Genomic DNA, 12,170 nt, shown 5'->3' with positions numbered 1-12,170 from the left:
GAAAGCTTATTTTGAACACGTAGCGCGGCCCAATGCACATCAACAGTTTTGTTCCAAGAATTAGTAACAACCGTGAGAAAATCTGGCTCCTGAAGCCACCATTCTTCAAATGCAAAGCTCCTAGTGGGTTGAAAGCCATCTCCCCAATGAGTGATGATCTGCCCATGATCCGAGATAGAGGGAGCAAACAACACACACTTAACATCGGGAATGAGGTCCAATAAATTAGGTGTGACAAAGACCCTATCAAGGACCCTACAGCACGGACGGGACCGCATATTCGACCAAGAGAAGCGCTCCCCGGTTAAAGGAATAGGATAGAGAAAATGACGGTGAACAAAGTCTTGGAAACCTCGCATAGAGGGATTGGGAATTACGAGGTTATTAGAGTCATGGATAGATAACAAACAATTGAAATCCCCCATAAGAAGGTGACAATCCGCGTTGGAAACGACAACCCTATCCAAATCATCCCAAAAAGCGGGCCTCATGGCGGCGAGATTAGGACCATAAACAACAGAAACCACTACTCTTCTATCAACTGCCTGCAAATTGAAAGCAACAGACAAAGAGAAAAGACCCACATCTAGCTGCGATAAATTTAAAGATTGTTTTCCCAAGATAAGGATACCACCTGCATGATTTACCGCTGGCTTATAGAAATAGTCAGCTCCCTGCCAGATGCTAGAAACGACCACGAGCGAGATGACCTCCATTTTAGTTTCACATAAAGCAAGAAGGCCGGGCTTTTGCTCCCTAACCCAATTAGCCAAAAACAGGCGTTTAGTGGGACAATTTAAGCCCCTAACATTCCAACAAACAGTCCTCATGGAACAAAATCTGGAAAAACCCGTGGTTGGTGGCACCGAGATGACCTTCTTGGGGACCTAGCATCGGTAGCCGAAACAATTAACGAAGGCCTCCTTCTTCTTCGCTGACCACCAGCACTGACAGACGACCTCAAGTGACCATCGAAAATGCCCAACTGCTCGCAAACTGCTCCACCAGAGTTGCAGAGAGAGAGTCCCCAATAATCGCAGAAATATCTGAAATCGTAGAATCCATATCAACAGCTATTGCTTGCAGCTGTGAAGATGAGAGAGAGATATCCAGCAACTTAGCTGCATCGACAACTGTGACACCCAGGGGTTGTGGAATAGGATGCTGCTGACCCTGTGCTGGACTAATGAAGGAGACCGCGTCTGGCGGAATACCAAAAGATTTGGTAGAAGAAAAAACCTCAGAGACATAATGCGATACAGGGAAAGGACGAGGAACCGAGGAGCCAAGAGAGAGAGAGAGAAGTGCGTTTGATTGCCTTAGGGGGCGTTTGCTCCACCCCAAAAAATAAGAAAGAGGGTTGCTTTCATATGAAAGAGGGCCCCTTTCTCGTGAGCAATGAAACAAACACCCTGTGAGAAAGAGTTAGTGGGGTCCACCATCTTTCACTGTAAATCCCTTGTTTCCTGTCAAAATTGGATCACGCCTTGAATTTGATATAAGGCTTGAAGAAAAAAGTTTAATTCAGAAAAGCCCATCTAATACACAGTTTGAAGAAATATGTCAACATATGCCTCGACAGTTCAAGTACTTTCAAAGCTAGATTGTAATCGGTTTGAGGTTTGGACACATTTTGGACCCAAAATAAGCCTTAAGCTTGGGTTCTTAATTTGGTCTAAAAATCTGGCCATGATGACTAAAAATATGTACGCAAGTTAATACCAATTCCTTAAAGCATGAATCACAGAGATCTTTCCCCTATGTAATTCACAGATTTAATACATACCCAAGAGAAAACAAGTATTCCTGAAATAAATGGATACTTGCAGGGGGAATTATAACTGACAAGCTATAGAGACAGAATGACCAACTTATCTAGTTCTCTAAGCAAAGGAGAAAATGATGAAATCCCATAATTTGCAAAAAAAACACAAAGACAGCAAACGCGTCTTACTAACAGTATCCAAATTAAAACAGATGTCACAAGGTCTTACATAACACAAATCCACCAATGAGAAATAGTTTGCTCATTCGTATAAATAACTTGAATATGGCAAACAGACTCATGATTAATCAAACAACGCAGAAGACTTTGAAAAGCATTAATGTCATTTATCTTCTGTGGTCAAACAAGGGAAAACCCCATTCCATTATGAGAAGTTTGACAAAAAACGTTTACACAAATAGAAGGGGACTATTCCCAATTCAAACCCCGAAATAATCTGAAGCCCTGATTTTGCAAACCTTATCTAAACAATCTGTCAAAAGCTGAAGGAACTATATTTTCCATTATCTACATAATTAAACACAAACGGTCAATTAGGAGGTCATTCTAACAAGAGATAATCAAGCATTATGGAGACATATAATGTTGTTAACTTGCAACCAAACAAAAGCAACATATGGAAATATAACAAAACAATAATATTTTCAAATGATCAATCCACCTGAAAGTGTAAGTTAGCTATCATGACAACAACATGAACCTAAGAGTTCGCATATTCCTCGATTCCACTTCCCTAATGTTCCATCCATTTAGAGAAGAAAAGAAGTGGATAAACCAATCACCGGCTCTATATAGAGTCATGATAATAGAAAAAGAAAAAAGGAAAAAGAAAAGGAAAAAGCAAGAGGAAAGAGAGTTGTAAAGAATACACATACAATAAATCACATGTCAACCAAGATCCCTTAGTCTTTTCTTCAACATTTCCAATGACTTCTTGCGGGCATCCTGCTTGGAAGCTCGGTTAGACAAGCTTCCAAAAAGTCTATCCGGTGTATCCTTAAATTTCTCACATATAGCTGCCACCTTTTTATGGTCCAAGGAGTTATAACTTCTCTCCCGTATGACTGGATTCATAAAGTTCTCTGGTTGACTGCTAAGCAAAAGGTTGACCAACTGTCGTGCTTCAATTAAGCAATCTCTTAAACTCCCCTCTATGTTTACTTCACTCAAGCCTGAGCTCTCAAAACTCTCATCTGCGAAGGCTTCCAACTTCCTCAAATCATTGTCAACGCTTATGACAGCATTTAGAGTGAATCTCTTCACACTATCACTAAGAAATGTTGACACAATTGAATCAGAAATGTGCTTTAAAGCACCACTCCCAACCTTATACAATGCTTCGATCGGCAAAATTTGTTGGGCAGTGGATATCAATGTCTCAAGATAAATAATGACTTCATTTATGTATTCATTCTGCTGGATTTCATCAGAAATCCAATTGATGTTCTCTGTTAGACCCATAAACTCATCTACTTTTGAGTTAACCAGCTTCAACAATGCATTATAAGCAGCATCCTGTGATGTCCTGAGAACTGCCCTAGCTGTTAAAGAGGCATGAGGTCTTTCTGCCACACGTATAGGAAGACCACATTGTTGGGCAGCCTGCTTCAGGAAAAGATCACATGCATGTTCCAAAACAGTCAAATTTGCAGCAATTTGCATTGCCTGGGACACACTTGAGGTGCAGCTATTTATCACCTTTAGCAAAGCTTCATTCAGAACATCAATCAACAGCTTGTCTAGATATCTCTTCACGACATCATAGAAGTCCATATGGCCGCCATATGATGAGTAACTAACAGAACCCTCGATGAACGATCTCACTATACGACAACAATCAGGGACAGTTGCAGAGAAGGGTGCAATATATGGAAAAGCTGGCATTATATCTGAAGTTTGAAGTTGGAAAGCTAACACATTCATATTGTACTCATACTCCTTCTTCATCACCATTTGCTCATATGTGTCACGGGAAAGGACCTCATCAATCTGCTTCCGGCACTCATCAAGAAGGAGCTCATGGTATTTATCTCTACTGTTACCCAAAACCTCAAGTAAACTACTGACAGGGTACCCATATCTTCTCAGAGTAGCACCAAGAAGAGTGACATTATCCTTGATTACCAAAAGATCGTTGGCCGAATCCATACGCGAAAATTGTTCCTCTAAAACTGAAGTAATCTTTGAAACAGTTGTATCCCATACAGATTCCACTTGATCAGCTGTCAGTAAGCTCCCTGCAGTCCGCAAGACTCTATCTTCAATAATAAAGTAACCAGCTACCTGAGCAAAAAATGTTTGGTGGGATTCAAGAAAAGGCTGTGCTGGGGAGATCTGCATATCCAAATTGAGTTGCATCAATCGATTTTTATAGTAATAACTCTGAAACTGATCCTGAAGACCGAGGCAAGTATGCAGGTGATAAGCACGATACACAGGTGTAAGATCGAATTTCAGACCAACATCTTCATCTGTGTCTTCTATGTCAAGGGCATACTCACAATCCCCTACTCCTGACCGACTTTGCTCTTCTGCTTCACGCTGACGAGCACGTAAATCCTCTTCTCTCTGACGAGCTGATACTGTCTGTCGAATTGCTTGCTGCCCAATCTCCTTAGCTTTACTCCTGATCATAACAAGCCAATCATTAAATTCACTGATTACTTTCTTCTCGATATGGGATTTTATCACTGGGATCTGCTTTTCAAGCACTCGGAAAAGAGCCTTCACAGTGATTTTGTGCAAATAGTCTTTCTCAATTAGATCCAGGGTTTTGAGGGCAGGATAAAAGCGATCATTTGAAATATCACGGTTACATTTTGCACAAAGTTCTGAAACCTGCAAGCAGACCTTGGACATCTTGATTGCCTCTGTGACATTAGTCTTGATAGAATGTGACTCAAGAAGCGCCTCAAGCTTCAAGAGGAGAGAGGTTGAGGCTTCTTGAAGCCTAAAATTCTCACTCATCAACCCATTTTTTAGTTCATCAGCATCTACTAGAACTCCACGAAGCTCATCCACTGCACGTATGAAGTCCTCATAGTGCAGCTTGCACAATTCCTCAATCTCGATCTCCTTCTTCTTCACCACAGTCTTAAGTTGGTGCAAGAGACTTTCAGGCTTACCAGCCTCGAATGCGTGCCTGACAATCGGACCTAGATCCTCACCATTCGTGATGGTGGTTGCCAAACCTGATTCTTCCCCACCATCTCCATTCTCCACGGCAGTTTTTTTCTTGTGTTTTGCATGCATTGTTCAGATCAATTTCTGGAACACAAATAAAGGAAACAAATCAAAAGAAGTTTCCAAGGTCATGCAACTTGAACACGAGCAATTTGAAACAACTTGAATCTGGTTACCATATAGAATTACATAAAGACTCGTACAGTTACAAAGGCATCTATTGTCACAGAAAAAGAGCACAAATAGAAAACAGGGGAACAAGTGAATAAAAGACACTGCTGGAATCCACCATTTCAGGAAGCAAACTAGACGTTCACTCATGAAACACAACTTGAAGCAAAAATTGTTCCGCTAAAACACGTGAAAAGAACATTACATCTAATGTTGGTTTCGATGAACTCCTCAAAAATCTAAGTATGCTCGGACAAACATGATAAAAATATCTAATGTAGAGAAGGAACAAGAAGTAAATAAACAAACAAATACACACCCTCATGCGAAATAAATCATCCAAACGACCATCTTGAAGGAGGCGATTTGGTTGCTGGTTACCCATTTCCTTTTTTCCTGAAAAAAGATATTTGTTCTTTCGGCAGAATCCATTTCATATCAAAAGGATTCCATCAAGCAATGAAACAAGGAATCGACACAGAAGGATGGGAAATGATCAAGATAGTTGTTCACCCATCATCTGATAAAAACCATTGTTTCCTAGAAAATGGTACCCGTCACCAAAATTTTGCATCAACATTCAAATCAACTTGACATAAAAAATAGGATTCATTTCAAGTAGCATTAAACAACAAGATTTCCCATCTACAAACAAATAAATGTAGCCGATTCATTCAACCACATCTATCCATCGACATATGGAAATCCAATCGGGTCAATTCACATATTTCACTGGAAGAAATTTATGGGATTTGTTACACCAAAATAGCCCCCCCCCCCCCCCCCAACAATCAATTTCAGGTCCAAGCGTGTCCGCTTAAACCTTGAAACCCATAAAAAACCACGGAATCCTAAAGAAACTGACAGCCACAGTAGGAACCCAAAAGAATTGAATTAAAAAGTTCGGTTCGAACTTAGACGAAACCATCTTACCCAATTTTCAAATGGTTATCTTCGCACAAACCACCCATCAAAAGACACGAACTCAAATAAAAGAAAAGATCAAACATAAAACACAAGATACAATGTTTGTTCTTTCAACATATACTCCTCACCGTCATCTAAATTCCAATGTATCACAGAGAGAGAGAGAGAGAGACTCACAAGAATATGCCCAAATTCTATATGGGTTTCCTCGGGAAAATGACCATTGGAGTCTCGTTTAGTGCTCTTATCGCCGTCACCCTCGAGAAGAACTTCAGGGAAGGAAGAGAAGAGGACGAAACCAAAGCCAAGCGAGAAAGGAAGGATCAAAAGCAGCAGCCTCCTTCCGATAAGGGCTTCGCTTGGATCGCAGAAAAGCCATACAACACAAACAAAGAAGAAGAAGAAGAAGGATGGTGGTGTTGGTGTGTGATATCAAAGAGAAACATAACCATAATTCGGTTCTGTTCCCCACCTGAAACCGTGCCTTTAATTATGGGAGAAGGGAGAGACATTCTTCTCTCAATTCTATTTAATTTTCTACCAAAACCAGCTTAATTCACCACGGCCAAAAGAAAATAAAAACACGCAAAAACTCAAAATGTCATATAATATTTTATTTATTTACTGAAAAATGGCCGCCATATAAGATTATTAAATCCAGTGCCCGTTTTTGCGTGAATGTATTTCAAATACCTTCTGCCTCATGTATAAAAGGGGTAATACTCGATCATGTCGACCTGACCGCACGAATGACCTAGAGGTCATTGGCCTAATCGCATCGACTCAATCAGACCTCATAAATGGATTCAATATTATCCAAATGTTAAGGACCCGCTATTGGATTGTGTTTTATGGCAAAAACTATGATTTTATGAGTTGAAAAAATATTGCATATTGTAAGTAGGGGTGTCAACAGGCTTAGTTTGCCCGCACCCGACCCAAAGCAAACCCTATAGGGTCCGGCTATGGTAAAAATGATAAAAAATATGGTTTTACCTGGTATGGTCCGGGTTTGGTTCATGTAGTTTTTATTAGGTCTGGGTATGATTTTTTTATAGTAGACCCAATTAGCGATACCATTCCCAAAAATCATGTTCAAATCTGGTTCCACTTGAATCCGAACCAAACTCGACCCATTGACACCCCTAAGTATAAGTGGTAGATTTTTAAAGACTCATAAAATCTATGCTTATATATCATAATTAGACAATCCAAGAACCGCTTCGTGTGTAGATCATATTTGTAAGGTTAGTTTCATAAAAAACAAAAAACAAACTCATTTGTATGTAGCAGTGACTTCACCAAATGATAATTTTGGTATAAAAATGACATTTTTAATCCTTTTCTATTAAAACGATTCAAATTATGGCATCGTATGATCTTTGGTTAAACAAATCAACAACCAGAGCATTTTAGTCACTTCAACTAAAAAAGTTGTGTGTGTTTAAAACATTACAAACCACAAAGATAATCATTTAAATGTAATAACTAGAATGTTAGAGGTGCATTAGGTAAAGAGTTGAAAAATTAGGTGGCTTGTAATTAGTCGCTCAAAACTATAAAAATAAAAAAATCCAACACTCCACCAAATTTGTCCATCTTGGTCCAGTTATAGCTAGTAAACGAACGAAGCAACTCGTGACTCGGCATGGTTGGCTTGTTACTAACTCTTTCGTGATCAGTTCGTATAGTTAACAAGCCAAGCCCGAACACCTCAGCTGGAGAGAGCTCCTATAGATAATAAAATTTTTTTTATTATTAATATATATTTTAAGTATAATATATAAAAAAGAATGCATAAAACATATATATAAAAAAAAAAGGATGAATGAAAAATATATACATAAAACATGAACTAATAAGTGTAATATATATAAAATATATATTTAAGTATAATGTATAAAAATGTATAATTCATGTATAAATATCATAAAATATTTTTACATTGGTCTCATTTAACGATGAGCCTAAACATGAACACTAACCGAGCCACGAGTTCAATCCATGGTAAATGAGCCGAGCCCATACATGCCCTGTTTGTTGGTTCGGATCTTTTACCAGCCCTAGGTCCAGTATCTAACCTGAGTCCATTAAAAAAAAAATCTTGACTCGGTGACGAGTTTGAAAATTAAGTGTTGATAGTCTTGCAGCCACTTGTGAAATTGTGAGAGCTCTCTCCGCATTCCCCTACATCCTTTACGTTGAAGATAACGTGATCCGTGATCGTTGAGTTAGGCCTTCGTCGATCCTCTTTTTTTTTCATGACGAGAAACCCTCACCGAAGAGAGGAAAACCCAGAGTGGAACCCTACAACCACCCTGCCTTACGTGACTCACCTCTCAAAATGTCTGTGTCAATTAGGGGTATCAACAGATCGGGTTTGGTTCAGACCCAGGTGAAACTAGACTTGGACCCAGTTTTTGGGTATGGTATCGGGTTTGAACCCAGGTCTAATAGGATCCACTATAAGAAAAATCATACCCGAACCCGATAAGAACTGCATGAATCACACCCCGACCATACCCGGTAAAACCATATTTTTTATCATTTTTACTTGAAAATTTGTGGGTCTCAATCAAAACTCAGGTCTGGTCCGGGTCTGGTATAAATTTTCACAAACTATACCCCGGTCCATGTATTACTCAGACCTTCGGGTCCGGACATGGGTCTTGTTATTTATCACCATACCCGGACCCTATAGGGTTTGGTTCGGGTAGGGTCAGGATAAACCCGACCCATTGACACCCCTAGTGTCAATCTTGCAATTAGGGGTGGCAATTTCTGACACGACCCGCCAACCCGCCTCTTAGGCGGGTTCGGGTTGGGCTTAAGCCAACCCATTTAATAAACGGGTCGACCCGTGTAACCCGTTTATTAAACAGGTCGGGTTCGGGTTGGGGGTATGCCAACCCGCCAACCCGGCTGACCCGTTTAATAAACGGGTTAGGCGGGTGGGTCAACCCGCCAACCCGACCCACCAACCCGTCTGCCCGACCCGCCAACCCGACCCGTCAACCTGCCTACCTGCCAACCCGATCCGTCAACCCGCCAACCTGACCCGTGAACCTGAAAACCCGTTTACCCGACCCAACCCATTTATTAAATGGGTTGGCGGGTCGTGTCGGGTTACCCGTTTATTAAACGGGTCGGGTTCGTGTTTGCCACAGCCGACCCGTTTAATAAACGGGTCAGGTTCGTGTTTGCCACAGCCGACCCGTTTAATAAACGGGTCGGGTTCGGGTTGAGGTATGCTGACACGCCAACCCGCCAACCCGACCCGATTGCCACCCCTACTTGCAATGCAACTTTTAGTTAGACTTGATAAAGGCTCCATTTGATCCAATCTATTATTATTATTATTTATAGAAACTACTGCTGTAGTTTGGACGTTCTATTACGGGCATGGATGCAAATGGGTTGGGTTTTGGATCCCAAAATACATTGGGGAATGGGGTCTGTTCAAATCCGACCCATATGAATCCGTAATTACGGGCCAAGACGTATCACATTAACTGTGGACCTGAGTCGATGTTTTGTGAAACTCAATACGAGCACTCCCCTGCCCACCAAGGGATCCAATATGTTAGTTTACTAGTGATGTTTGATTGCATAAGGTGGCAGCTAATAGAATTTGGATCTGATAAGGGTCCTTCCATCCCGTTCCAATTGGATGATGCCAGATCAAGTTAGATAGGAATAAGATTCTGTTAAACCTATGCTATGTCACATGGACACAACGAAACGGACACAGGACACGCTACTATTGTGTAGATTTTAATTAAGAATAGTACATAACGGGGATACAGCACTTGGGCAAGTTTGAGTGTCCCTGTGATATGGAACCTATACATCCTAACTGAACCGAGACCATTTAAGGATGGAGCAAGGCGTGCGCAAAACTTTTGCCATGGAGAAAAGGTTTAACATAAATAAACTGACCCGGCCTTGTTTGGGCTTGCTGGTAGCCAACCAAGTTATATTTGGATTTCAATAGAACACGGATCCCGTCATTTGAAATAGGATGGGTTTCTCGTACATTCAATCTTCTGGATGGTTAAGATTGAATGTATGATGAAACCCGTCATATTTCAAACTATCACTAAAGAAACCTATGGATTAGCGACGACCTAAATCCGTCGTTAATTCATCGCTAATTCGTCGCTAAACAGTTCAGCGACGGATTAGCGTCGGATAGCTTTCATCGCGAATTTTTCGACGCTAAATAGCGACAAAACTTATCTGTCGCTAATTTGCAATGAATTTGCGTCGTAAATGATCCGTCGTGAGTCTGTCACTATTTTAAATTAGCGATGAATAATATCCGTCGCGAGTCCTTCGCTATTTTAAATTAGCGACGAATAATATCTGTCACTAATCCGTCGCTAAATTTTAAAAAAAAAATTAAAAAAAAAAATTTGCTCGCTGCCGGGAGGTATTCCGGCAGCAATAGGCCGGACTTGGAGCGATTCATCGGCGACGACGGAGGAGGAGGATGACCCACCACCGGATCCCAGCAAGTCGTACTCCCTCGACCCCAAGATCTCCGATTGGGTCTCGCAGAGGTCGGAATGGACCGATCTCGTTGTTGACGGCCATGACAGAGACGAGGCCGGTGTCGGGACGGATGGCATCGTGGAGGCGATCGAGGTCGAGGAGGTCGTCAGAGCCGACGGGGAGGTAGGTGGAGTGGAAGCGACCTGCTACCTGACTTGCTCGACCACCTCGTCCGACTCCCAACCGTAGAGGTGAGTGCGAGAATGGGGATTGTCGAAGCGGCCAGTGAAGAAGGGCAGCATCGCGTCCAGCACCCGCGGGTCCACCCGCGACATCGCCTGCATATCCAGGTACAAAAGCCGCCCCCCGATCTGCACGCCCATCATCGAGATTCCCCCGCCCTCCTCTGCTGCGTCGGAGTTGGGCGACGACAGTCGCGGCGGTCGACATCGTCCAGCAGGATCATCCGGTGAGCCTTACTGCGGCGAGCATGAGGCTCGGCTTCATCGACCAGCGAAAGCATGAGGCTCAGTTTAAATCGAACATCAGTTTAAATTTCGAATGGGGGAGAGAGAGAAAATTATGCGCTTTAGGTGGGACGGTTTAAATCGAAAATTAGCGAGAGAATTAGCGAGACAATTTTTTCGTCGCTAATTAGCGATGGAAAAATTCCCTCGCTAATTTCCTACAGTTTTGCAGTGAATTTTTTTTCGTCGATCTGTCGATAATTAGCGACGGATTTGAGACGAAATTTATACCGTCGCTAATTTCAAAAATATTTCAAAGATTGATGATGGATAATGTTCTCTCGTTAAGTCCATCGCTAATTTGCGACAAAAAAAATTCATCGCAAAGATCCGTCGCTAATAAGGGTTTTTCTTGTAGTGGATGGGATCCGTTTTCATTTTAGTATAGTACCTTAGAACCACCACGAGGCTGGCCTGCATGGCAGTGAGGTGGTTGTAAGAGTGCTAAGATAAAGGCACTGGATCAAACCCTACTGATGCATGGGTGTGTCAGCAGCTTTCAGAGGTGGGCGGTTTAAGGCAGGGTGGTCATGGAGCCCTACCCAGAGTTTTCCTCACTTCCTCGAACCCTTCCTCGTCAACAAAAATAGAGTAGCTCAGAACTCAGAAGAACAGGGAGTTTTGGTTATAATTCTAAATCCCAATTACCTAAAAGTATCATCAATTCTCACGCATGCATATACGTGTCCTAAACAAATTTTTTCTCTCCTAAATTCTCCTAAATGCTTTAAAATAGCATGACGTTTGCTTAATCTAAATTTGTTGATGTATTATATATGATTACTTAATAAAAATATGCTTTAAATGGGCATTTTCATGTTTAAATGTGTTTTTGAAACAACAATAAAACAAGGGGCTCATATCACACTAAAACTTGGCAACAAGAAAATTATATTTTATGGTAACCTTTTTTCCTTTTTTTTTGGACAGAGAAAGTTAGGGTTATGCAAACCCCTACCAGTTATACAACCATATAACATTGGGATTGGAACTTGCAACGTCCTAACACAAGGTGACGTGCACTAACTGCTTCTGTTATACAAGCCGAGCCCCCATTGGTATATTTTCTGGTAAACTTGGTT

General features: G+C 41.4%; 1 protein-coding gene across 1 annotated transcript; it reads right to left on the bottom strand.

The window, feature by feature from the left end:
• Positions 1 to 2,403: 2,403 nt before the first annotated feature.
• LOC149814178 (exocyst complex component SEC15A-like) lies at positions 2,404 to 6,527 on the bottom strand. The gene is made up of 2 exons (XM_089989352.1): positions 6,245 to 6,527; positions 2,404 to 5,053 (listed from the first exon to the last, which is right to left on the bottom strand). The coding sequence occupies exon 2, from the start codon at positions 5,036 to 5,038 to the stop codon at positions 2,675 to 2,677; it is 2,364 nt and encodes a 787-aa protein (XP_089845478.1). The 5' UTR covers positions 5,039 to 5,053; positions 6,245 to 6,527; the 3' UTR covers positions 2,404 to 2,674.
• Between the last annotated feature and the right edge of the window lie 5,643 nt (positions 6,528 to 12,170).

Source organism: Nuphar pumila, chromosome 15 (genome assembly GCF_984573655.1).
Source record: "Nuphar pumila chromosome 15, dmNupPumi1.hap1.1, whole genome shotgun sequence".
NCBI classification, from domain to species: Eukaryota; Viridiplantae; Streptophyta; class Magnoliopsida; order Nymphaeales; family Nymphaeaceae; genus Nuphar; species Nuphar pumila.
This window is presented reverse-complemented; position numbering and strand designations above follow the sequence as displayed.